This window comes from Pristis pectinata, chromosome 19, assembly GCF_009764475.1.
Source record: "Pristis pectinata isolate sPriPec2 chromosome 19, sPriPec2.1.pri, whole genome shotgun sequence".
In the NCBI taxonomy this organism is placed as follows: Eukaryota; Metazoa; Chordata; class Chondrichthyes; order Rhinopristiformes; family Pristidae; genus Pristis; species Pristis pectinata.
The window spans coordinates 14,425,568-14,453,516 of record NC_067423.1 but is presented as its reverse complement, the minus strand read 5'-3'; the positions used below and the strand labels follow the sequence as shown (position 1 = coordinate 14,453,516).

The 27,949-nt window shown below is 42.8% G+C and overlaps 1 protein-coding gene across 1 annotated transcript; it reads left to right on the top strand.

The window, feature by feature from the left end:
• The first annotated feature begins 267 nt into the window (after positions 1–267).
• On the top strand, positions 268–25,631 carry tmem209 (transmembrane protein 209). Its single transcript, XM_052033808.1, has 15 exons — positions 268–347; positions 2,155–2,287; positions 4,327–4,385; positions 5,070–5,201; positions 6,960–7,201; positions 9,879–10,083; positions 11,241–11,416; positions 12,676–12,747; positions 13,855–13,951; positions 14,557–14,682; positions 15,116–15,213; positions 18,701–18,815; positions 19,847–19,944; positions 20,623–20,696; positions 24,600–25,631. The coding sequence occupies exons 1-15, from the start codon at positions 299–301 to the stop codon at positions 24,652–24,654; spliced, it is 1,731 nt and encodes a 576-aa protein (XP_051889768.1). The 5' UTR covers positions 268–298; the 3' UTR covers positions 24,655–25,631.
• The last annotated feature ends 2,318 nt before the right edge of the window (positions 25,632–27,949 follow it).

Sequence of the window (27,949 nt, the reverse complement as noted above, 5' to 3'; positions counted from 1 at the left end):
TTTGTCGTTAAGGGATATTTTGCTCTATAACCCTAAGGTTTAATCACCTTCCAGTATATTATTTAATTTTTTCGTTTAGAGTTCTTCTGCTGTTACCGGAAAAATAAGTAACAAATTGGGGTTAAGTGGGGATTTGATAGACAAGGGCTGTGGGTCGGGAGCCGGGGTGACGGTGACACCAGCAGTGGGTGTGTCCGGGCGACAGGGGGAGCCCGCGGGCCGGTCCTGCTCCTGCGTTTCCCGCTTCTGTTCAAATCGCCCGGGTGACGTCCGGCTGGTGACGTATGCGAGCGGAAGCATGCTTCACTTCCGGTGGCGGCGGGCCGGGTGTGAGTGTGGAGGGGCCGGTAAGTGAGTGAAAATGGAGGGAGAGGAAGAGGGAGAAGGAGAAGGTGAGGGGTGGAGGGAGAGGGGCAGAGGGTGAAGGTGAGGGGCGGAGGGTGGTGAGGGGAGGGAGGGGGTGAAGGTGAGGGGCGGAGGGTGGTCAGGGGAGGGAGGTGGTGAGGGGAGGGAGGTGGTGAAGGTGAGGGGCAGAGGGTGGTGAGGGGAGGGAGGGGGTGAAGGTGAGGGGCGGAGGGTGGTGGGGGAGGGAGGGGGTGAAGGTGAGGGGTGGAAGGTGAGGGGTGGAGGGTGAGGGGCAGAGGGTGAAGGTGAGGGGCGGAGGGTGGTGGGGGAGGGAGGGGGTGAAGGTGAGGGGTGGAGGGTGAGGGGCAGAGGGTGAAGGTGAGGGGCGGAGGGTGGTGAGGGGTGGAGGGAGAGGGGCAGAGGGTGAAGGTGAGGGGCGGAGGGTGGAGGGAGGGGGCAGAGTGTGAAGGTGAGGGGCGGAAGGTGGAGGGAGGGGGCAGAGTGTGAAGGTGAGGGGAGGGAGAGGGTGAAGGTGAGGGGTGGAGGGTGAGGGGCGGAGGGTGAAGGTGAGGGGCGGAGGGTGGTGAGGGGCGGAGGGTGAGGGGCAGAGGGTGAAGGTGAGGGGCGGAGGGTGGAGGGAGGGGGCAGAGTGTGAAGGTGAGGGGCGGAGGGTGGTGAGGGGAGGGAGGGGGTGAAGGTGAGGGGTGGAGGGTGAGGGGCAGAGGGTGAAGGTGAGGGGCGGAGGGTGGTGAGGGGTGGAGGGTGAGGGGCAGAGGGTGAAGGTGAGGGGTGGAGGGAGAGGGGCAGAGGGTGAAGGTGAGGTGCAGGGGGGTGAAGGTGAGGGACGGAGGGAGAGGATGAGGGAGGGAGGAGAAAGGAGATGTGCATGAGGTAGGACAGGCCATTGCTTCACATGTTCCACATCAGTGACCGGTTGGAGTGGAGGAGGGAGAGAGAGTGTGAGGGAGGGGTGGTGGGTCCACTGGGTGATTGGAGGAGGCAGCACAGCGATGGGCTCTTGTTGGGTGTAGGCGAGGTTTGTAATGGCTGGAGCTGAGAAGGGAGGGGACTTGATTTAAATTTATAAGATTCCAAGGTGGATGTGAAGAGGATGTTCTTTCTCGTGGGAAAATCTGGATTTAGGGGTCACTAAAATGAGGCAGAGATGGTGTGCACTTTTTTTTCTTGAGGGAGTCACTGGAAAAAAAAAGCATATAAGAACTGGGGCCAGAGGTGGGCTACCTTATCCATTGAGTCTGCTCTATTTAAGATCATGATAGATCCAGCCAGCTCCATTTTCCTGTACTATCTTTTGATTCCCTTGCTGTAAGGGGAAATGAGGTGGTAAGACTTTGGAGCTCTTCCTCAAAAGGTACTGGAAGCAAAGTCTTTGAATATCTGTCAGGCAGAGGTAGATGGATGAACTCCTGATAAGCAAGAGAATGAAAAGTTAATGAAAGGCAGGAACAGACTTTAGGTTACATTTGGATCAGCAAGGCAGGGCTGAGTGACCTAATTTTGCTCCTAATTTGTATGTATTTATGTGGTGCAACTGAAGGTCTCTGTAATGAACTTGGGAATGTTGACCATTCCTGGACTTTGTAGAAGTGAATTGGTTATAATGTCTTGTAATCAAAGCACACTTGACGTGAGCTTAATTTATGAACAACGTCATCACTGAATCTGCTCAGACTGATGGTACTTTAAATCTCCAAGCACTTCCTGCTGCTTATTAGACACTGGAGCTCATCCATCCTCTGATTTATTCCTTCATTGAAGCCCAAATGATAATTATTTTGACATCCACAGAGATGAATCGGGTACCTGGCACTGTTCTTATTGACCGCACCATACAGATGAGGAAGGAGGCGCAAACCAGGAAGGTGATACTGGTGTGGGGTTTGCTCAACGTAGGTCTCGCAGGAATGGTCTATGTGGAAATGTAAGTTGTTGCTCCTTTGCTTTTTTTGTTTCAATTATAACAAAAAGCTTTATACTTTACATTAAACAGAAAATAGTTGCACTTCAATAGCTCTTTTCTCAATCACTGGATTTCTCAGACCAAGGAAGAGATTTTGATGTGTTCATTCTACTAGGGGATGAACAGTTCTGTTTTGATATGTTTGAGGGAGAATATTACTTGAGGATATAATTTCTCTGCCCTACCTTTCAAGGTGAGTTAAGTCTATTTTGTAAAAAGTCAAAAACAAATTGCAGGTGTTCACAATCTGAAATATTAATGGGGTAGCACAGTGGCACTCTAATGGACTCACTGCCTCAGCACCAGAGACCCGGGTTCAATCCTGACCTGAGGTGTTGTTTGTGTGGAATTTGCATGCTCTGCCTTTGACTCTGTGGGTTTACCTGGCTGCTTCATTTTCCTCCTACATCCCAAAGATGTGCAGCTCGGTAGGTTAATTGGCAACAGTAAATTGCTCTTAAGTGTGTAGGTGAGTGGTAGAGACTAGGGGGAGTTGATGAGAATGTTGGGAGAATAATGTAGAATTAGCGTAGAGGGGATGTTGCCGGTCGGCTGGAGGGGTGTTTTGTGCTGTCTTGCCCTATGACTCTAATGCTGGAAATAATTAGCAGGGCAGGCAAAATCTGTGGAGTTAATGTTCCATGTCAGCGAACTTCATTCAGAACTGGGAAAAATGTAGAAAACAAGTGTATTTAAACATGCAGAGAAGTGTGTGGGTGGGGGGAAGCTGGAGAAAGTAAAAGGAAGGTCATGGCTAGGGTGAAAATGAAGAGAAGATGGGTGATACAGGTTGATGTCGACTAGGAGAGGATGCTGAAGACTTGATAATGCAGCAAACCCATCTGTAGGAGGTGTAAATAGTGGGAGGACAGACAGGAGAAATGTTAGCTGTGGTTGCCCCCACCTGGTATCTCAGTGAATAGCAGAGCTGTGCAGATCAGCTGGTTTTATCTTCTCTTTGTATTGAGTTGGCCAGTTTTGCCTAATGCAGCATCCCAGATTCAAAACTGACCTTGGTCTGCTGGGATGACCCAGAGACATTGATTACATTGTATTCCCGTCAGTAGTTGATGTTGAGGATGTTGTCCTATCCTTTCCTTCCCGAGCTGACTGCTGCTGGGCAGGTTAACCTGTGATCCTTTACGTTTGTTTGAGCTTGTTGAGCTACCTGGAAACAGACCAAGAAAAAAATAATTTTGATAGAATGAGGAGAAGTAGTAAGGAGAGTTGTCAAAGATCTGCAGTTCACCACGTCCTCGTTATTTGCGAGGGATAGGACAGGAATTTCCTGCAAATAATGAAAATAACAGATACCACTAAGGCCACTGGCAATGACACTAAGCTGACAATAACATGCTGGTCAATCCCTCCATGAATGTAGCATTTATACAAGTTTCAGCTTGTATTTGCCAAAATACACTGAAACACACAAGCAGTCCAGACCCTGGCTCTGACTGTAAACTTATGGCATTCCTGTCCCCTGATGTTCCCAATCTGGAACCCTGGATCTTGCTGCATACTCAACCGACACTTCGGACCCCAGTTTCCACCAGACACCTACCCACATTCCTGGCCTCTGGTGCTCTTGACCCTGTCTCTGGCTGCGCACTATTGATATTTCACTGTTTGCCAGCATAAGCCATCAAATACAATTCATCTGACAACAAGCAGAATTCACCAGATACCACAGGAGAGAGCACTGGTGGAACACGCTGCATTTACACACTCCCAATAATAAATGGCCAACCCCGCAAATGTGCAGATCTGTTGATAGTAGGTCAGCTAACAACAGGGGCTTGTGGTAATTTCAAAACTCGTGATCTGCTTTCTATATTTACTGAACTACTGATGTAAAACAATGAGGCAGAAAATGCTCTCTGAGGCTGAGTAAAGGCATCAGTTATTAAACCCCTGTCTGACTCAATCAAAGCATTCCGTTTCCAGTTATAGTGGAATTTTTGAAAAAAAATTTTTTTTAATTTTTAAATCTCATTTTGCAGGACTGGCAAATTGCTGTACAAATTCTACAATATCAACTACTGGCCCCTGTGGTATATCGGTGAGTACATCAGCTCCTTCTCCCTTTCTAGTGACTCTGCTGTCCCTGATTAAGTTCAAGAGGGTGGGTCCTTTGTGGCATGATGGAGTTGCAGGTAGGATATGTCCTGGATTTTGCCTGCATGCTGCAGGCTGGCAGCCTTTTTACCTCTTTTGGAAAAACACACAGAGTCCTTTTGTATTTCAGGGGGCTGCTGATATGTCTGGGTTCCTCCCTTCAACCTGATCTCTATTATGAGGTCAATTTATGTTCCAAGAGGCATTCAATCATTGTGTATATCCCAGCTTCTAGCACTAAACGTGGCTCCTTTCCCCTTCAGTATTTATTATTAAAATAGTTTACTTCTCTTAAATTTGTCCAGGATTATGCTCCCATCATTTCTGCTAAGCCGTTCCATGTCCTAATCTGCCTCTTAAACGCGCAGTCTCTGATTGCATGGTAATCCAGTGGAAGAAACTGCACTTAAATCTTAGGTTCATACCACAGATGACATCTGTAGCTGAAAGCAGCTAGCTCTTTACAGACCATATGATAGATATTAGGAGCATCATGTTCTGTATACATGAGCTTGAATGTTTTAAATATCCAAAAGTAAAAATTACACACGTGCTGCCTGATTTCACGTTGATCTCTTCTGATCCATGCCTTGTAACCTTTCAATTTATTTCTGTTCTTTTGTTCCAGAGTTTGGTCTAGTCATCTTGTTTTGTCTCAACGCCTTAACTGATTTCTGGCGTTACTTCCGGAGTGCTGTAGTCCCAGCCAATCTAGTGATGACCCCACAGCAGCAAACGCTGCTGGGAATAATGAATCCGGGTAAGTTGGAACATAGCTTGTAGCACATTTGAAGGGGAGGATACTGTTTGGAATTAAAGACCTTGTCTTTGTATAGTGCCATTTGCAATCATGACTGGTTGAATTCAAAGGCTACTGCCCAAATGAGATGTGTGGGCCGTCCTGCTGTTCTGTTTCACTGGGTGGTTAATGTGGCTAAAGCATTTAATGCTGCGGTGGGTGCAGAACAGGCTGTGGGAGGATGGATGGGTGTGTGAAAACATCAGTGATGGTGTGGTTGTTGGCCTTGTATTGACTGTACATATTGTCCTCTGCTACTTTGGACCAGTGTGGGGCGGTGGGGGGGGGGGGGGGGGGGGTGCAGGGTGTGGAAGATCAGCTAGATATTGTTCACTATCAGGAAATTTTAGTGAATGTTAAATTGGGATGAGGTTAGATCGCCTTTTGATAACCTCTGCGTTGATACAAAATATTTCTTTCCACGGCACTGACAGTGCCCCATCATTCAAAACTTCTTTCTCCCCACCGCCGTTCAGAGCTGGTCTGGCCAGTTTCCACGTGAATCGGGTAGTGATCCATAAGTTGTTACCCCTGTGGTTGCTTTAGACGCTAACTCTTTGTACTTCCCCAGCGACCCTTTCTTCTACCTACATCAAACCAACAACAGCTGGATCTCAGTCCAAATCCAGTCTTCGGGAAATAGCAACCACGAGATCCTTCCTGTAAATTTCATCACAACGCACACGTCACTGAGTGACCTTGGGGTGGTTGTGGGGGTGGTGTTGAGTATGTGGTAAAACCTTTCCTTTATCTCCCCCCTGCCACATACTTTTAACATTGTCTCGTGTCTAAAGCTCATTGCCCTTTAATCCAGTAGAAGCAACCAAAACTATTTGTCCATTTAATAGCTTTTGTTATTGGATGAAAGCCCTCATTTTTCAGATGACTTTTTGATGCTAGCATTTCGCCCCACAAACCTATACTGCACCTATCCATTACTTTAATCTCTATCTATAATAGAAAAAGCCAAACTGTACCCAACATTCCTGTCAGCAACCTCATTGAAGTTTTGGCCCACAGTTTCTTTGCTTTTAAATTCTGTGCTCCAGGTACCAAAACTAAGGAAGAAATAGAAGACTAACAGAAAGAGAGGCATCATTTTATTGAAGTGGTGGTTGTAGAAAACAAAGGAATAAGCTCAACACACTGTGAGGACACATGCAAAACCAAGTCCATATAGGTTGGAACTTTGGACCAAAGGAGAGGGCATTTAGTGCTGACTGTAATAATACAGAGATGAAAACGTGCCAGCAGAGCAGCCACACTTGCATTTTGTTTAGCTTTTAACCTTGTAACGTGCCAAGGCGCTTCACAGGAACCTTTCCCATGTGGCATGGGGAGAGTAGGATAGGGAAATAGTTTGGTTTTAAAGGCCGTCTTAAAGGAGGAGGCAAGGTTTCCTGAATTTCAGAGCTTTGGGCCCAGGCAACTAAAGGCATGACTACAGTCAGTGGAGGGCAGAATTTGAGTGAAGTGATCATGAGGGTTATAGGTCTGGAGGGGAGTTTAGAGAAAGGGAGGGGCAAAGTCATGGAGGGACTTGAAAACGGTAAGAATTTTATAATTGATTTGTTTTTGGACCTGGAGCAATGTACGTCAGTAAGCATGGGTGATGAATGAAAGTTAAGACACCGGAGGGTGGAGATTGAGAGGCTAGTCAGGCAAGGAAGGATTGCAGCCCAATTATTAATCAGCTTATTGCCATTCTTCTTTCCTCAGGGATGCAAACAACACCACAGAGAAAGCCAGCCACCACATCCACCCCCAACAGTTCCCCACCTGGTGTCACCCAGGGGCAGAGTGTCCTGTCCTACAGTCCTCAACGGCCAATTGGTTCCAGCCCCAAGTTCAGCCCTAACTGTATGACAGGGTATAGCCCAACCATGCAGACGCCTTCGTTGTCAGGAAGTGGGTCCTACCCATCCTCTGTGGTGTATTCTCCTGGCAGCAGCTTCAATATGGTAGGTGGAGGTGGGCAGTATATCCAGCCATCAGGCTCAATATTAGATCTTCCCCAGTTATCTAACGTCGTCACAATGGGTTTATTACTGTTTTCACTTTCCCATTTCTTTAAAGAATGGTTTGCATTTACTGTACATAGCATCTTTTACAACCTTATAGCCACCAAATTTCTTCATGATTACATTATAATATAAGAAACATAGGTAATTTGCACACCACAAACTTCTGCGAACAGCAATGTGACGCTGAAAGATTTTTTTTTGGTATAAATATCGGGCAGAATCTGGCAACCCCCCCTGATCTTTGATATAGTGTCTTGGGAGCTTTTGCATCATCTAGAAAGGGGAGTCAGTGGTTAGGTTTAACATCCCATCCGTGGTTAGGTTTAACATCCCATCCAAGGTTAGCACCTGTATAATGTAGTGGTATGTCCTTCCAGATTTTTGTCCAGTTTCTGGAGTGGTATTTGAACCTACAACCTTTTGACTCAGAGGTGAGCCCTATTAGCCAAGCTGCAGCTGACACTGTGAATAGAGCTTGGAACTCTATCATCTGCTCCCCACACCCTATAAATTCTGACTGTCTCATTTTGCACTCAGATCCCTGGGAGCAGTGCTTCCTACCACAAAAGGCAAAATGCAAATGAAGCTTTTCTTTTATGTTAAAGTAATGGGTGGGAAGTTCAAGGGAGATATCAGAGGAAGGTTTTTTTTTACACAGAGAGTGGTTGGGGCATGGAATGCGCTGCCTGGGGCGGTGGTGGAGGCAGGTACATTGGTCAAATTCAAGAGATTACTAGATAGGCATATGGAGGAATTTAAAATAGAGGGATGTGTGGGAGGAAGGGGTAAGATAGTCTTAGGCAAGGTTTAAAGGTCGGCACAACATTGTGGGCCGAAGGGCCTGTATTGTGCTGTACTGTTCTATGATTCCTTTTTTAAATCCCTGGCGTCTGGCTCTTAATGAGGGGATTGTAATTGGAAGTATAGTTCAAGGTGTTTTCTTTCCACTCCCTTGTTTTGGCTGACTGGTCGCAGTACCAGGTGAAAATGACAGCCCCTTTACCCTGGCCTTCACGGCCATCTGTGCCCTTCAGTTATTTTCTCATTGTTGACAACTTGCTGTCATCTAGATTCTGTCATTTACACTTCCATCTGCTGCACTGTTTACACTTTCCCAGCTTCTTAAAAGGCTGCCAGTCTTGGTTAGAATTTACTTTACTGATTCAATAAGTTTTTACCTATACAGACTAACAGAGTCTGAGTCAACATTCAGGTTTTGCAGGATTTGCTGATCTCATCCAGTGTGCTTTTAGAGTTGTTCAGTAAGCCAGGACCCTCACCTATCAGAAGGGCAAGTGGCCAAGGCTCCTGAGACACTTATGATCTAATGGTGCTTGTTTAAATATGCAGGCAATTGGGTAGGACAAATTGGCATGTAATATTCCCATCGCCACTGTTAGGATGCTTGGAACAAAGCAAGTTGAAGTTTTGAGTCTCTCTCTCTCCCACTAACCCTGCCCTCACCTAAAAGATTTATATTACAAATATGCTTCAAGTTTAATAATAGGCAGTAACTGCAAGTGGAAACAACTCCTTATGGCTCTGCTCCATGCAGATATGTACGTCCTGACCGAGTTGTCTGCTTACCTCATTCCGCAGTAGTTGAGGGCAAAGGTGGGCCTACAATGTTGGTTTATAAAGTTGCAGTGATATGTGATTTGAAACCTGAGATTTAAAAAAAAAGTTCAAGACGTGCTTTAAATTTAAGGAATACTTTAGTGCAGTATAAGAGTGAAAATTTCTTTTTGTTGGCCTTTTGTTTTGCTTCCCTGCCCCTCACCTCCATGGTGATAAATGAAACGTGGAGTACAAGCGAGGAGTCAGGGCACTTGACATAATATATTCAGTTAAGAACATACGTTGAGAAATGATTTGAACTGAGGTAGCACTATTCACAGTCCCAGAACTATTAAGCTCATTTAGTTCTTTTTGAAGTGTAATCACTTGTAATATAGATGATGCTGCACACGTTTTTTTGGACAGCAAGTTGATATAAGCCCCATAATTTTGTTTTAGATGTTGTTTTGGTGTGAGGTAAATATTTCCCACAACTTTTTCATGTTTATCATCCAATGGTCCTGTGATATTTTGTCATCTTGAGTAGGCAGGCTGCTGCAGTCTCAAGTCTTACCAGCATTATGGCACCTCTGACAGTATTGATTAGCTGCTCGGGTCTGGAACAAGGTACTTTGTGAGCTAAATTGATATGCATTTAGGTAATGCCAAAGTTTGGATTTTAACGTTTTGATTGTCAGAGAAAAGCAGTCAGCTGGAGAGGAGAAGTAGAGTTTCTCAGCTTTGAGGTCCTGGAATAGAAAGGGTGAAATTGCAATGTCTGAATTTCATTACAGTGTAAGTATTAGGGGAAGGGGGGAGGAGGCAAGAGGGCAACTGATTTTTTTAAATTTAAAAGTTACTGAGAAAGAAGTAAGGCTATCAAGGCTGCAAATGAAGTATTATCCAAGAAGTCAATATTGCCACTGGCCATTGGCCTTTTGAGACTGACACCACCAAAATGTTCATTATGGTCCATAGTTGAGTGGTGATTTAGATGCCAGAGGCAAGGAAATTTTGTTAGCTGAACTCAAGGAGACTTCTTTCTTGTGTCCTTCAGGGATCCAGTTTCAGTCCTCCACAAAATTCCTATATATGCGGTAATAACATCGGGAGTTCAGAGTGCTCCAGCCTGAGAGCTCGTTACCGATCTGCCCCAGTCACGTACAGCGCGCCGCTCACACGAGATGAGTATGTTACAGACATGAAATCTCTGGAGAACTTCCTCCGCTCCGAAGAGGAGAAGCAAGGCCGCAGTCAGATGGGTTTGTTGAGGCTTTTACTGTTCGTGAAGTTCTGCAGTATGACGTTGTCTGAACCGCACGGAACGGGGGTGGGGGGGGGGGGGGGACTCGGATTCTGGGCCTGATCCACACTGCATCTGTTGTTCCCTGCCAGGGAGGAAGGTGCCCATTTATGTCTGTGGATCTTGGATGGTAGGCAAGTGGATTTCCCCTTCTGAGAACCCTGACTAAATCCTCCTGTGATCAGAATGCATGCATGTTGAGTGCATAAAAATATTTTGAGGAAATTGCAAAGCTATGGGGGAAAGAGCAGAGGAAGTAGACCTAAATAGGCATCTCCTTCAAAGAGCTGGCACAGGCACAATGGGCCAAACGGCAGTGTTCTGTACCACATCATTCTGTGATTAGACTTGCCTCTTTGTTGACCTTTTCCAAACATTTTATTTCTCCCATATGAAGTCACTGCAGGAAGGTTCTGCATTAACTGAAGCAGTGTGGTACAGATCTTTAAAAGGGATGAGAAGCTGGGTGAGGGGGAGTTCTCATTGATATTTGAGGATACCTTGCTCTTTATTGTAGGTTGGGAGGTGTTATTCTTGCACTGGGGTTGGTGGAAGAGGGGAACTTTTTTTAAAGCTCTTCTAATATCCTACAGACATTGGTATTAATTTCTGCCCACAACTTGATCATTCCCCCAATGGGTAAACTCGAGCAGCTGGGCTCTGATCCATGCTTTTGGTTCCCCACTGCTAGAATAAAATTGGTGACTGCAATTGGCTTCAGTACTTCTGTGCTTTGTGAGGGCAATAGCTCCCGGTTTGTGTTATCCCAGGACAACATCAAGCTTGACTGTGATGCTGTCCTTAAAGTTTACTGGCTTCCTTGCCTTCAGATATTGAACATTGACCACTTGGGCAATGTATCAGGCATTGCCTTAGTCCACACCTTTGGTGGAGAGATGGAAAAGGGGCAAAGACTTATCCAATCAAATTAAATTAGGAGTGAAGAGGAAGTCTCTGCCAATATTTTGAAAATGAGGGCAGTTTCTATGTGTAGTGTGGTACTGCACTTCAACTCAGAAAATGGCCAGGCTTAAACAGTAGGAGATTGGGAGACCCAGTGATATCGATCGTCTGACTTTTATTTGCTGGAAGTCTTAGTTTAATGTGTACACACAGGAAGTCCTGAATGTCCGTCCAGCAGCAATAGTCCAACCTTTTGGAACTACAGCCGCAGCAGTGTTGACTATGCACAGTCATTGCGCAAGTTCCAGTACCAGCTCGCCAGCCGGTCCCAGGCTCCTTCAGCTCACAAGGATGACACAGATCTGGGCTCCAAGCTACTTGCAGAAGAGGTATGGTACAGTAACCAAATACCTGGCATTTCACTTCAGTAAAGGTGGTGGGCAAGGTTTTGTTTTTCAGTCACTATGTCAGTGCTTGGTGGTTAATGTTTTTTGCTGTTCCTGATTCTGTTTTCAAATCCATTTTAACTCGCCTGAAGTAGATGGGATGTAGGCCAGGTACTTCACGTATGAACGTGGGAATTAGAAGAATCTGACCCCTCAAGTCTGCACCATTTTATATGATTGTAGGTGATCTAATTATAACATTGATTGGGCATTGATGTCCCTGTGGGCCAGGTTGGTCGTAAGCTGATGGAAATGGCTCTGAAATGTGCCTTACGGCCAGTGTTTTGACTTTTGTCCCCGTCATGTATTTGAATTGCCACTGCATATGATGTAGAAAGCAGAAATTACAACAAGTAAATAGCTTGTTTGATGATTGAGTTAACGATGTTTGGAAATAAAATAAGACTTTTGGTTTCTTTCTCAGAAGTCCTGTTTAACTGTCATAATTAGCAGACACCAAGACGCAGGACCCACACTCAGGTGCCCCCTTTTCCCCCACCCCAGTCACTCTGGTTAAAGGCCGTTGTCCAAATATATTGTTCCAGTGTTTCTAAAATATTAATGCACAGCTCTTCTAATAACTGAGTGAATGTTGAACATTGAACTTGTTCCACCATTCAATTAGATGATGAGTAACCTGTGCCTCAACACCATCTGTCTGCTGCACCCTCTGTATTCCTTGCTTAACAAATATTCATCTCAGGAGTGCTGGCGGCCAAGTCATTATATAGTGAAATGCAAGGGCACTAAATCGATTAATGTGGGGTTTCCACCAAATTGAATAAGGTGATGCAAGGCCAAATTGTATAGATGGAGGAGCTACAAACTGGAGCTCTGAATTGTGCTAAATGGCAATAGAGGTATTACCACAAATGGGGCTTCTACTCCACATAAGGTAGGAGACAACAGCCAGCACTTGGACCCCTGATTGCTCCATACTAACCTTGCTGGTGTGTGTGACCTGATGCCTTGTGATGGAGTTTGGATGTTTAGATCCGATCACCAGGCCTCCTGGTGACCAATGGGGACATACCGTATACCCATACATTACGATTCTCCTGCCATGCATCTATACAAAATAATACAGAATTGCAAGCCAGCAAGAATCCTTCAGAAAGGAAGGGAGAATAGAGAGAGATGTGAGAGAAAGTATAATTCAGTGGAATTCACTATACTGGAATTCTGACTTTTGTAACTTGCAGGTGTGGATCAGGTTGAATATGAGTCGGCAGCAGCTGGATCTCCTTGATTCCTGGACGGCCAACCTGAGGAATGTAAGTAACATTTACGTAAGCCCCAGACTCTGGCTTGGAAGCATTGGGCATATGCTTGCCTCGCTTGGCTAACTATTATCACTGCTAAACGTCCTATAATTAAATCCCTCCTCCCCTCCACCTTGACTGTATTCTCATTACAGTATTAGCCTACTGTGCTTGGAGTTGTAGGAGGTGATAGCAATGGGGAGGTGGGATGTGCGGCGAATGTCTCTGGTACTCTTCCAGTGCCATATAGTGGGTGATGACAAGGTTTGCCCACTTCATGTCAAGGGAAGTAAACAAGACAATAAGCTCGACTTTAACTTTGAACTTCAGTCTAAGTAGATAAATCTGCGTCTAGCAGCAGCCTCTCGTTGGTTACCAGTTCCCCTCAGAATCTCATCACAAAGTGACCTTCACTTTAGGTTGGTGGAAACTGTCTGGGAGTTCAACTTTACCTCAAATGAGGATAGACTTTATAAATGGGTCAGTATATTGATTAGGGGTGCTGGCTTTTTAGATTGCAACCCATGGTGAGGGCAAATGGTTGTGCTATTTTCATTATGTGGATGGTTGTCCATGATGGACCCAAATGGCAGAAGTGGTAGGGACTGTAATGGTACCTGCTGTATTTGAGTTGGGACTGCATTAAAGAAGTGGAGGAGGGATGTGAGTGGTTCAGCACTTTTACTTCCACCTTGGCCAAAGACTCCAAGGAAACTTGGGATAACCTGATAAGATAAGATCTTTATTAGTCACACGTACATCGAAACACACAGTGAAATACATCTTATGCGTAGTGATTTTTGGGGGGCAGCCCGCAAGTGTTGCCACACTTCCAGCGCCAACATAGCAGTTTCAAACTAGAGTGATTAAGACCATCCTGGTGCAGTTAAGTATCACTAGTTTGATTATCTTAGGGGAGCAAAAGGGGCCCACTTGTACCATTTTGTTGCCATTGTCAGCTTGCCCGTCTTGATCCCAGATTCCTGCTTTTTAATCCCTCATATCCTTAATTTCCACATTTGTCTTCAACTCTCTGTTCTTGGAAATATTTAATAAATTTGCTTTTAATTGGATTGGATTAAATAAGATCATGTATTCTTTTATCCTATTTGTACTTAGTGGATCAACGAAACTATTTTGAATCGTTTGGTCAAAGAGATTGATAGTGTGAACACACAGCTAAGGAGGTTGGGATGTCCAGAGCTGCAAGTGGGTGGTAAGTATGCTCTGTAAAGGCCTAGGTCTGAGAATTATGACCACCTTTAAGCATTGACGAGGCTGAGTTACAATAACTGGGAAAATCTCAGTTTGGAGAGTTGGTGGGTGCTACCATTATTCGCAGAACCCTGTGTACTCTGACTAGGGTTGGGTAGGGGGGGCCTCTGCTAGTGATTATTTTTATTTGTGATCGAGCAAATCCTGCTGGCACACTGCTGGTAAAGGCTATGATGCCTCTGCTCTTTTGTGTTCACCCCTGCTGTCTGTGTGAAGTTTCCTCATTCTCCCTGTGACTTCATAGGTTTCCACTGGGTGCTCCAAGTACCCCCCACGTGTTAAAGATGTGTGAATTTGTAGGTTAATTGGTCACCGTAAATGGTCCCCAGTGTATTGTGGGTGGTGAGATTGATGGAAATATGGGGAGAATGGGGGTTATAGGATAAAATAGTGGGGGAATGGAATTGCTTCATGAACTGGCATAGACTTGATGGGCTGAATGGCCTCTTGTGTTGGAAGGAAATATGGGAAAAACGCGGAGGGGGGGGAGTGCAAGGTGAAGGAAATAAAAATGGTTCAATTGATTTTGTACCTTTTCCCTTCCAGAGACTAGTATCAGCAGCCTAAGGCAAGCAGCCTTGGTAAGAGCTCCCCAGCTTCCAACATTGAACATAGTTATCCAATACTTGGACATCACTTCAAACCAAGAGTACTTGGTGGAAAGAATCAAAGGTGAGTGTTACAGTTTAGTCTGTTTTTAGTCATTGATGTGTCCATGATATGAAAGTTTCAGACTTCTACCATTAAACATTAAATCAACATGATAGCATAGTGCAGTGGGTTAATTTTTTTTCACTTATTTTCTGTTATCAGTTCCCTTGCCCTGTGTTGTCTTATTGGGGTGGGAAATTTCACAAACTTGAAATAGGGTGGGAATTGTTGCACAAAGGAGTTTCGTGCATCTGACTGTTGTACTTGCCTTCCCTCGGATGCATGCAACAGAAAATGTTCCATTCTTCATCAGTGACATCCCTATCCTGAGCTCAGAGGGCTGAGCTAAAAGTAACTACATTTGGGCAGGTTATTGCTTCATTGGTGATTAGTAAGTTCCAAACCATCCAATTTGCCATTCAGGATTTTCATTAATTTCCTTGGTTTGTTGCAGAGCTGGCTCATGGTGGTTGCATGAGCTCCTTCCGATGGAGTGGAGGAGGAGAGTACAAGTCCAGGAAGTGGGATACAGATCTTCCCACTGATTCTGCGGTGAGTACTTAAAAGGGTAAGAAATAAGAGGGGGAGTGGGCAATGTGGCATGTTGAGCCTATTCCATCGTTCATGGCTGATCTGATCTTTAGCTTTGAATATATTTTTCTGCCTAATCCCCAGAACTCTCGCTTCACCTGCGGCTGAAAAATCTATACATGTCAGCGCTGAATCAGTGCTTTTCTAGGCATGTTTAATATCTTAAGTCTCCCAATCTATATGTATAAATGAAGAAGCTGTAATTGACATTAAAGGTCATCATCCCATTCATTGAATCATGGAATAGGAGTATAACACTTTGTTAGAACATTTGTGTATAGAAAGTTCTGATACTTGAATAGCACCATCCATGTATCAGTTTTCATAGGTTGGGAAAATAAAGTCCAATATGGAGAGAGAGAGATTAGAAGGAGTGATCAAAAGGTTGTTGAAAACATGGGTTTTAAGATGCTTTAAAACAAGAAGCAAGAGAATAGAGAGGCAAAGAACTTGAGGATGAAATCTTATGAATTGGCCTATAGGCGTGTGAATGCTTTGCTACCAATGTTCAGATGAGGAGATGGGCCAGGTTCAGAAGGCACAGTGTGTGACAGTGTTTGAGTGGAGGAGTCTGGAAACAGCTGGTGGGCCAAATTCTGTGGATGGTTTTACTGAGACTTGAGAGATCAGTTTGACTCTAGTTATATCCACAATAGTTAAGAGAATGAGAGGAGATCTAATTGAAACTTTAGAAATTCTGACAGGGCTGGACAGACAGGATGCAGAGAGGGTGTTTTCCCTGTCTGATGGGGGTGGGGGGGAAGGGAGGGAGGTGGGAGAGAGGGGTTGGCATGTCCATGATGAGAGGTTACATTTTGAGGTGTGCAGGCAAACAATGTTGGACTAAGATGAGAAACTACTTCAGTTAGAGTGTGGTGATTCTGTGGCATTACTACTACAGAGGGTAATGTATTTATAAAGGAGATGGATAAACTTCTGGACATAGGATGCATCGTGAGCTGTTAAGAGAGAACTGAAATATGGTATCGAGATAGATTGTATTTAATGGCAAAACAGGGTTGAAGGGCTGAATGGCCCCTTATTTCCCATGTGTCTAAAAATCTCATAAACACAGTATAAGTCAGTGAGGACATGCCCTGGTGAGTCCACATCTAGAATATTGTGCACATATCTGATCTCCTTATTCTTAGTAGGGAGCTACTTGCAATGAAGGTTCATCAGGTAACTGGGAAGGTGGTCTTGTCAAAAAAAAGTGTTTAAAAAGACCGAGCCAATACTCTGAATTTAAAAGAGCGAAAGATATAATCTCATTGAAATGTATAAAATGCTGCTTACAGGAGATAATCTTAACCTCCAGCTGGGGTATCTAAACCAGGGGTCATAGACAAAACCAGGGGTTAGCCATTCTGGACCAGGATAATCATAGAGTCATACATCATAGAAACAGCCCGCCATGACCACCACCAATTACACTAATCCCATTTACCAGCCCTTGGCCCATAGCCTCCTATGCCTTGGCAATTCAAGTGCTCCTCGAGAATTATTAAATGTTGAATTTACTTGCTTCCACTACCCACTTGGGCAATGTGCTCCACATTCCACCCACCCTCTGGGTGGGAAAAGTTCTTCCTTGGATACCTTCTAAATCTCCTTCTCCTTATCTCAAACCTATGTCCTCTAATTTTTGACACCTTTGTATGAGGAAAAGTTTCCTTCTCGCTACCCTGTCTATGCTCCTCGTTTTATTTACCTAAATAAGGTCCGTCCTCAGCCGCCTCCACTCCAACAAAAACAGACCCAGTCTGTCCGATCTCTCCTCGTAACTGAAACTTCCATACCAAGGAGCGTTCTGGTGAATTTCCTCTGCACCCTCTCCAATGCGGTCGTGTACTCCAGTTGTGGTCTCATAAATGTTTTGTAACATGTTTCTTCACCCAGAGGAATCTGTGGAATTCTACCGAGGGGGCTGTGGAGGCTCAGTTGCTAAGTACGTTGAAGGCAGAGGTTGATAGATTTTTCGATACTAAGGGTATAGTAGGATATGGGACTAATGCAAGAAAGTGGTACTGAGAGGTAACAGATCAGCCATAAACTTATTTGAATGGCGGAGCTGGCTTGACGAACTAAAAAACCTATTCTATTTCTTGTGCGCTGCACTATAAATTGTGTGTTGTAGGTTCAACTTGCATTTCGAAACACTTTTCAATTCTCAGAACATGACAGTGTGTTCTGTAACCAATGAAATAAGTTTGAAATCTAGTCATAACTGCAATGAAGGGAAATAGAGCACCAGATCTGTTCACAGAAAGATCCCACACTCAACAAAGAAATCAATGACTAATTTTGTACAGTATTTTTAGGATAAACCAGAAAGACTCAGCTGCTCCTGTCTCAGTTGTACCATGGGTCATTTACATGCACGAGAGAGTTTTAATCTAATATATGATTCAAAAGGTAGTACCTCCATCAGTGCATATCCTCAGTCCTAATAATGAAGTGGTAGCCAGAATCTTGTACCCATTATCTCTGCACCTGGTTAAAAACAGAAACTGTTGATGTTACTCTCCAAATCAAACAATATCTGTGGAGAGAAACAGTTAATGTTTCAGGTCAATGACCTTTCATTAGGTCACTGATCCAAGATATTAAATCTGTTTCTTTCTCCATAGATGCTGCCAGGCCTGCTAAGTATCTCCAGAATTTTCTGTTTTTGTTTCAGATTTCCAGCATCAGCAGTTTTCTTTTCACTCTCTGAACTTGGACTTGAGTCTCTGCCTTTCTGGTTTGGATGAGGGAGCTTCCACAGATCTGAGGCCATACAATATAGCATTGATTGGCAGGTTAATTCATATGGCACTGACCAATATACATTAATAAAGTCACTGATTCAATCCCATTTTCATCCAGCATTAGTTTTTCATTCAAAGTACTTTGTTCTGTAATTTTTAATAATTATTCATTTGTTAGATTTCTTGCCATTCTCCTATTTAGTCAGAATAGGATCAGGTTTGTGCTTTTAGTTGAACTTAATTGGGGTGATTGTGGAGTAGTATAGTCAGTGCCACCCAAGTTATTTTCTTAAAAGAATACTTGGCCAGAATCTTACTCTTGTTCACTACATATTATGTGCACTGCAGAGTCATTTTATCAGAATGATAATGGGAAAAGATGTTTGTCCTCTTGAAGCAAAAAAGATTGAAAGGAAATTTAAGAGGTTTTCAGAATCACGAGGCTTCTAATGGGAGTAAATAAGGAGAAACTGTTTCCACTGAATATAAGCAACCAGATTATAAAAAAAAATTATAAGGTAATTGGCAATAGAACCAGCAGGAGTGATGAGGGATGAACTTTCTGATCAGAAGTGGTGGTGGGAGCATTTTCAAAAGGGAATCGATTATATGTGCAGAATAATTTGCAGGGCTATGGAGTATGAACAAGGTTAATGATGTGAATCTCTCTCATAGATCCACTGCTTCCTTTGTTTCAGATTATAATGCACATGTTCTGCACTTACCTTGACTCCAGGCTACCTCCACATCCCAAATATCCTGATGGAAAAACTTTTACTTCCCAACATTTCATTCAAACTCCAGATAAACCAGGCAAGTATTTATCTGTAGCTGCCAGCAGCAGTGCCGGTGCCCTTGTTTAATAATTGCAATGCTTCCAATCACACTTTAACATAGAACAGTACAGAATTAGGCCATTTGGCAGCATTGGGTATAGTTAATTCATTCAAAACAGGATCCCATGCAGGGCAGTGAGTTGAATGGTATGCATCTGTTTTTGAGGGGGAAATATTGGGGAATTTCTAATGTTTTGGTTTAACACAGAAGGATCTTTCTCTATATGATGTCAGTGACATAAATGCTCCCAGAATGTATAGAAAGCTTTGAAAGGGGAAATCAAATGATCAGAGAATCATTTGATTCACCCAGGTCTGTTCTGATGGTCAAATGTTTGTTTTACACCAATGGGGAACAAGCCACTGGACATCCCAGGTAGCTTCACTGCTGCACAAAGGAAATCATTCACTTGTATTTACTTCAGTCTATCCTGGCTGATTACAGACCAATCATATTAATTGATTACATACATATTCAATCAAGTTAATAATTAGAAATCTTGTAGCTGCATGATCAGCTCTGGGCTGTCTCATGATGCTTGCCAAACACCCTATCAACTGTCCTTGGACTTTCACAATGAATCCTAACGCTCAGGATTTCCTTATCTCAATCGTTCTGCCCTTGTACTGATCTGAGAAGCTTTGCTGAGCTGTCAGTAATTGCAGTAACAACAAGAATGTGGTCAAGTCCCACAGTTCTCCATTTTATTAGAATATGTAGCTGTAGGTAGCTGACTCCGTCATGATCAGTTTCAACAGGTTTAATTAGAAATGAATGTAATGTTCCTTTTGAGGATGCAGCATTTCCTTAGAACTGGCAGTGGGGCACCAATCTGGATTATGTGCACGTCTCCAGGAGTGGACTTAAACCTACGACCCTTTAATTCTGGTGGATGAGGGCACCTGTAATTATTAACTGTAGTTTCCTACAGTAGTTTAATTTGTGTTATTGAAAGTGCTTGCTAGTTATTTACTTGCATCTAATTCTGTTTTCTAATTTTTTTGCAGATACCACAAATGAGCATTTATTCTGTATACACCAAAGCAACATCAATCCTCCACACTATCAGCTTATCTACCAGGGGCAGGTGTACAATTTGCCTAAGGTACCCACAAAGAAGTGTCTTCTGATTTTTAATTTTCTTCTTTCTCATGAACTCTGGTACAGCGAAAGAAAATGATTTGCATTAATAGATTGTTTCCCCAACTTGTGTCTTCAAAGATGTCACAGTCAATGGGTTCCTTTTCATTTTATCATATAAAGAAACGTGTTTATATAAAATACCACAAGCAGCATTCTGGGGAATGACGGGGCAATGTTAACCAGTGGGAGCAGAGGAGCGGCCCTGGGTTAGCAGACTTTTGTTTGATATTGCACAGAAGTGTTAACCTGGATAATGTGCTTGTTTGTGGTGTGAGATTTGATCTAGTGAATTGCAACTCACTACAGCGGAATCTGCATTTGCAAAATTGTCAGAGGATTTACACTGGAGCTGCCAAAAATTAGAAAGGAAGACTTTTTTAATATAAATTCTTTGGCATGCAACCTCTGGACATCTCAAAATATTGCCACTTTTATGAGGCAGGAAATTTTGCCCACAGAAAGATGTGATAATGGCCATATAATACATTTTTAAGGTTGGCTGTGAGTGAAATTTTGATTAAGAAGCAGTGTCAGGGACACTTTTGCAATCACTCAGGAGGATAGCATATCATTTGATTGAATAAAAATTTAACTGAAGTAGATTTCATGTTCCAACTTGGAATAATTTTTCATTTTTCAGGACAGGAGCAACATGTTTCACACCATCCTGATGTTTCTGTACATAATTAAAACAAAGGAGTCAGGAATGCTGGGGTATGCTATTTTCATTTTTCCTTTAACTTTCTCCATTGTTTAATTTTTGATTACATTACTAATGGTTAATATAGTTTTTGTGATTAATTTGGTTTAAGTACCAGCTTTTAGTTATATAGCATAGAATCAGACTCTTCAGCTCACTATGTCCATGCCGACCATCAAGTATCTACCCGTACTATTCTAATTTACCAGCACGCGATCTGTAGCCTCCTGTGCTCTGGCAATTCAAGTACTTGCCTAGATGCTTATTAGATGTTATAAGAGTCCCTGCCTTCATCACCCACTCGAGCAGTGCACTCCTGATTCCAACTACTTTCTGGGTAAAAAATGTCTTTTCTCTCATCATCCCCAAACATCTTGCACCCTTGCCCTAAACATATGCATTTGTTTTAGATACCTCTGCAAGGGGGAAATGTTTCCTACCATCTACCTTATCTATTCTTCTCATAATTTTGTATACCTCTGAGGTACTCCCATAGTCACCTCCGATCCAAGGAAAACAAACCAACTCCATCTAGTCTCTCCTTGTAATTGAAATGCTCCATCCCACGTAACATCCTGATAAATCTCCTCTGCACCCTCTCTAATCTAATCACATCATTTTGGTGACCAACTCAAGCTCTAGCCTAACCTGTATTTTATGAAGCTGTACCATAACCTCCCTACTTTTATTGGCCAGGGCGCATAATATGAGGCGCCTTATTTACCTGTGCTGCCGCCTTCAGGAATCCTTGGACATGTGCGCTGTGGTCCCTTTATTTCACAATTCTCCCCAAGGCCCTGTCATTCTTTTATATGTCCTGCTCTTTTTAGTTCTCCCAAAGTGCATCACCTCCAACTTGTAAGGAATAAATTCCATCTGCCTGTGGTCATTTGCTTCCAGTCACAAAAACAGCCCTCCATTATTGCTCTCTGCCTCCTATTACCAAGCCAATTTTGGATTCAGTTGACCCTGGATCTCATGGGCTCTAACCTTTTGGATCACTGTCCTATATGTTACCTTGATCTCTGATTTGTTGTCACGCCCATCACATTCCAAAAAATGTCCGGTTGGAATCTTCCAAGCATCCTGTTCTTCGCCCAAAGTGCTTCACAGCCCATATTAGAGAAGGAGTGTGGACATACTGTATTAGTGCAGAGTTTCCCATGTGGTTAAGTTTGAATTCACTGGCCCAATATGTAATGCTATACCCTGAAAACGGGAATAAAAGCAGAAAATTTTGAAAATACTCAAGTCAGAGGGTGTCTGTGGGGAGAGAAACAGACAACGTTTCATGTTGATGACCTTTTATCAGAACCTTAAAAGTCAGAAAACATAAGTGTTTTTAAGTTCCAGAGAAGTGGAAGAGTAGAAAAAAACAAAGGGATTGTCTGTGATAGACTCTGAGATATTGAGCGTCCCAATAGTGACGATTCCTGGCTGAGGGAGGGTGGTCTGTCTAGCAGATGCGAAAAATTGGAGATGAATGGAAACGGGCGGGAGGGGGGAAAGCTACTTGAACAGTGAAATAGAAAACACTGCAATTGCTGGAAATCTGAAATGAAGGAGAGTGCTGGAAATACTTGCCAGGTCAGGCAGCATCTGTTGAGAGAGAAAATGAAGTTGGCAATACAGGTTCATGACCAATCATCAGAACTGGTAGTTCTGATAGAGGCTAGAAAGGCTATTGCATTCGATGAGACCCGAGGTCTGTAGTGTAACTACCTGGAAGATGAGATGCTGTTCCTTGAACTTGGGTTAGCTTTCGTTGGAACAGTTTAAGAGGTCAAAGATTGGTCATATTGGAATAGAGAATTCAAGTGAAAGGGAGCTGGAAACTCAGGATCACCCATGGAGACTGAATGGAGGTGTCGTCCAAAGCAGTCACCCAATCTGTGTTTGGTTTCTCCAGCATAGAGGGAACAACTGTGAGCATCAAAAGCAGTACTCTAAATTAGAAGATATACCTTGAAGGTGTATGGATGGTGGGAAGGGACTAAGTAAAAGGACGTGGACACACAAGCGACTGATCTGGAGCAACAAATGATCACACAATCTGGTGGAAGAACTCGGGGGAGGTATTGATGGTGTTTTGGGTCAGAAGCTTGCATCAGGACTGGATGATTGGTCCTGATGCAGGGTTACAAATGTTGACAATTCCATCCACACACCCTCCCCCTCCACAGTTGCTGCTCATCCTGCTGAGTTCCTCCAGCAGGTTGAATGTTGTAAGTAAACGGATGTGTGTCTCCTATGGATGTTGGTGGAGATGAAAGAGTGAACCCAGGGAGGAGTCACTCGTGAAACATTCCCTTTGGAACATAGAAAGGGATGTGTCCAGTGGTGTCATCGTGTTGAAGCTTATGGAAATGATCAGTTGAGCGTGCAGCTGCTGGGATGCGAGATGAGGATGGAAAAACCCTATCCTTGGGTGAGAGGAGAGAGGTGAAAGCAGAGTGCTGGAAATAGATGTGGTTGAGAGCCATGGAAGCTATTGTGGAGGGGAGCCACTCTTAAGGAAAAAGTAAGACATCTTTGAGCTCTAGCATGGAAGTTGTCATCATCAGAGCAGATACAAATGAGTCAGAGTAACCGGGAGAATGGAATTGAATTACTACAGCAAGCAGGGTGGGAGGATGAGTAGTCGATACAGGCGCCCTCCATGTTATGGGGTGGGGTTGCATTCCTAGAAAACGGTCTATATCGCGATTTTACACAAGCCTGTGTTGTCATCTTATGCGTTAAGAAATGTGAGTTGATGAAATTTATTTACTTTTATTTCCCCAATTATAAATTTCATGAGAGTGAATTTTATTTTGTTCTACGCAAAAGAGTATTTCACTGTGTGTTTCGATGTACATGTGACTAATAAAAATATCTTCAATTTTTGGGTGGTGATTTGTGAATTCTGTAAGGGTGAATTTCTGTGACCTGAATGGCCCTAATTCAGGGGTTGCCTGTATGGTTGGTTGAGTCTGTGGGTTTGTAATGGATTTTGGTGACTAACTTATCCCCTGAGGTTGAAGTAGGAAAGTCAGAAAGGGAAGAGTCAGACTATATGGCAGTAGGACTGGGGTGGAAATTATTATTAAAGCTCGGTACAAACTGTATGCACTTTTATTCTCCTTCCCATTTCCAGTCTGATCTCTATCTTTGGTCTCTTGCACTGTTCCAACAAAGCCCATTGTAAGTGTCTCTTCTACTGACTGGGCAAGTGGCAGCCCTTGGGACTCAACACTGAATTCAGCAATTTCAAATCACTAACCTTTCCAGTTTGGCTCACCAGTTCTGATGAAAGTCATCGCCTGTAGAGTTCCCTCTCCCTCCACAAAATGTTGCTTAACCTGCTCAGTATTTAACGGTTACAGCAATTGCAGGATTTTGTTATGGTTTTTCTGTCCATCATTCCAGCATTTATTTTTTTTTCCCTTGTCCTCTTTAATCTATTTGCATTTCCTCCAGATAGATCAATCATGATTAACAAGCCTTCACTGCCCTCTCTTAATTGGTACCACCACCTTTTGTGTAATTCTTTCTGGATCTCCAGTCTCTGTTCTCTCCAACCTTGCCCTTCTCTTCAACTTAATGTGTTAAATTTCTAACTTTTCCTAGTTCCAATGAAAGATCATCAACTGAAATATCAGCACTCTTTCCCTCTCCACGGATGCTGCCTGACTTGCTGACTATTGCTAGCAGTTTCTGCTTTTATTATCTGAGGAGTACAACTTGTTTCTGACCCAGAGAGGAGGAAATTTAACCCAGAATTGAGGCTTTCCCTGGAGAACAATAGTGTTTAAAGTTTCACTTTATCCTCCCCCCTGAAAATTCAATTAATTTTCTTAAAATGTCTTTTTTTTCCTGAAAATATTAAGGTGACAATATCTTTGTAGCACTTAATTAATCTAAATTTTTTTTTACAGACGGGTAAATCTGGGCTTGTCTGGAGTGAACGTTTTGTGGATTTTTGGAGAATAAGGATAAATTACCAGGAAACACAATTCTCCAGTGTTTGCATTCAGATCAAGCAGAAACTAAATCTACTCAACATCTGAACACTACCTGCCACCACCTCAAATTCTCCTCGATCTTGTAATGATACTTGACTGAGAAGTGCAGGCCTTTGCAAAGGAAACTCTGAAGCCAGCATTGTGCCTTTTCCTTGTGACTTAATCACTGCTGAGTATCTGATTATGGTGCAACTGCTCCCTACTAAGATTTTTTTTTGTCATTTTTGAACCAGTGCCTTCTGTCCCACTGTTTAAAGGACAGCATCTATTAGCAATGAATGGAAGCAAGTGTATACATTTCATGATCTTTAAAGCATTTTGTGTCAGACTGCAAAATGTTGCCAGATTTTGCTGAAAGATTGAAATATCAGGATTGTGGAATTCCTTGGGGAGCAGAGAGACTGTTTTATTTTCATGCTCGTCACTGTGTAAGCAAAGTTGCTGTGGTGACTCCTGTTTCTCCTGGAATAATCACGTGTACATTGCTATGCTGTTTTTTTAAGTACATGCAAGCAAGCTGTTTTTTATATTCATTTGTGATGTACCCTGAGCAGCCTGGTTCTGAAGTATAGCAGGAAGCAGTGATTTTGGGCTTGTGTTTTTGACACCTTGTCCCAGTAATGATGGCTTCAAAATGGATGTTGATGGAAGTAGAAGGTCGATGGTTCAATGGGGAGGGAAGAGGGTGAGTAAGTCTGGGCCCACCACTGTCCTCCCAATTCAGGACACTTTTAATAAATTGTGGTGCTGGAGTATCACGGAGTAAGTGTTGGAACCCACCACAGACGGAAACATTGAGCTGTGATCTATTCCTTACTAGTGATGAATGGACTGATTTTTAATTATTGCTCCAAGGAAGTTTTATTATCTTTTGGTAGTATTGTGGGTTAAAGATTTGTTTAACATTTTCTATTTTAACTTTTAATATCAAGTCACCAAAAGCCAGTTCAGTCTCGTGCTTCAATTCATAGGATGTGTTAAGACAGTTGTTCTGTTCTAACATTAGCACTTGTACCTTTCTCTCTCAATGCTGGGTGTGGTGTTCTGAATACCAGCAGAACTTGGCTAACACTTCACCTGATGTTTCAGAACCTCTGAGGTTCTGTGTTTCACTGTTGATTTCCTTAAAAGGATAGGCTGAAGTTCATTTTCTGGTGAGAATATACACAGTGCTGATGATTTGATGGGTCTAATTCTATGCTCAGCTCAACCAATTTTGCAGATCATAATGATGAACAAACGCCTAATCACCTAATGATTATCAAACCAAGTTAGCTTGCCTTTATCCAGTATATGACATCTAAAAAATATTGTAAAATACTTTATAATCAATGAATTACTGTTGAAGTGCAGTTGCTATGAATGTAGGGAGATGTGGCAGTCATTTTGTACCCAGTATTGTCCCATAACACATGCACCACTGAACTTATTATTGGTTGAGGAAAAGTTGGCAGGGTACTATTCTGCTCTTATGAGAGAATCTTTTGTATCCACCTGAGCAAGCATTAATCTTTTCTAAAAGAGTACATTTGATTTTTTTGCTCTCCCTCGACACGAGTTGCTCCACTCCACAGTGAGATTTAAGCTTAAAAGCTTCTGACTTGGAGGCAAAAATATTACCAACAGAGCTAGGCTGGCACGTCTCCTGCAAAATCAGAAAGTCAGTACTAGCAGCAGTCATTAAATTAAACAAATTTTGTAATGTATGGTCTCTCATTAATTGTAAGGTAGGAACTGGGAAGCAAAAAAGGCATTGTGTTTCAATGAAATATACCACCATAAACACACATAAAATTTGATTATTTGATTATATCACATAAAATGCCTGACTTCCTCAAGTGAGATGAAAGTAAATATCCTTGACATTAAGACAACATTTTACCAAGCAAATCAATGAGAACTGGTGGAGATGTTGCTGGATTCATGTTTACCCTCAAAAACAGAATGGTTGTGATTGTTGAACAACTTCATCTCAACTGCTGGATGGCATTGGCTTGGCAGACTTCAGCTGCTGCATCAATGGTTTTCTTTCCATCATTGGGTCTGACTTTGGGTACTCAATAATGATTAACTGAAGAGTTGCTTATTTAATCAGCACATTTTTTAAAACACACCTCACATCATTGTGCCTCCTTGCCTAAAAGGACAAGGACATTACCATTTGCAAATTCACTGTGCAAGCCACACACAATGTACGTTTTGAAATATATTCCCATTCTATTGTGTTCCTTGGAAAAACCCTGAAACAACTAAGTACAAACTTCACTACATGGTCTGTGTTGGTTCAAAATAGGATCTCATCACACCTTCTCAAGGGCAATTTGGAATGGTTAATAAATGCTGACCTTTGAAAGTAGCACTCACATTCTAAGAATTAATGACTGAGAAAGGCTTGTGGTATTTTTGTTAATGGAGTATTAAATCCAATTTTATTTGCCTATCTGGGGAAGGACATTAGCAACTTAGGGATTTTTTTTTGCCATAGGAACAGAAAATTCAAGAAATATTTACCAGGTTAACATTTTGGGTCAATAGCCTGTTTTCGAAGCATTTTTATTTCCGATTTCCATCACCTGCACTTTTTTTGCCTTTTGATTAATTTAGTGTTCAGTGTAAGTCCATTCATAATAGTCTAAGGACAACAAATTGTGTATTTTTAAGACGATGGAATTCCTTTTGGGGGCATTAGTGAGCTAAATATGATTTTACCACAATAACTATGTAACCTAATTTTAGGTCCCCAGCTGCTGTGGTTCAGAGATGCGAAGTTTAGAGTTTAGAATATTGAAATAGCAACCTGACCACACCCTATGAACGGGCAATGTGGAGAGAACAGAATGGGGCCGGAAAGGGAGACAACTATGTCTGGAAAGGGAGACAACTATGTCTGCAAAGGAAGACTTTAAGTGTTTCTGCAAATCTTGGCAGAGATTGTTGGGAGATTATTTTGAGATGAGGCAAATAAAGAACTACTGATGATGCTGACAGCCCTTTGAGGAGCCCTTCTCGAGTTGATAAACATTGAGAGAACCTGGAGGAATGTGTGAGTGATTCTATGAATATCAAAATGAATCGTTACTTTCAAAAAGGAATTGGATATATACTTGGAAAGGAAGTATTTGCAAAGCTGTGGGGAGTGTGCAGGGAGTAGAACTAATAGTGATTTCAAAAAGTACACGTGGGGGGGGGGGCAAATCATTTGTGCTCTACATCTTTATGAACTTTCACGCAGGCAATTCCATTATAGATATGTCCACAGCAAC

Bases quoted from the DNA above. Each gene is read 5' to 3' on its own strand.
- tmem209 (XM_052033808.1), top strand. From the start codon at position 299: ATGCTTCACTTCCGGTGGCGGCGGGCCGGGTGTGAGTGTGGAGGGGCC. The intron at 7,202-9,878 runs GTAGGTGGAGGT...TGTGTCCTTCAG, and splicing joins CTGGCAGCAGCTTCAATATG to GGATCCAGTTTCAGTCCTCC. The intron at 15,214-18,700 runs GTGAGTACTTAA...CCTTTGTTTCAG, and splicing joins ATCTTCCCACTGATTCTGCG to ATTATAATGCACATGTTCTG.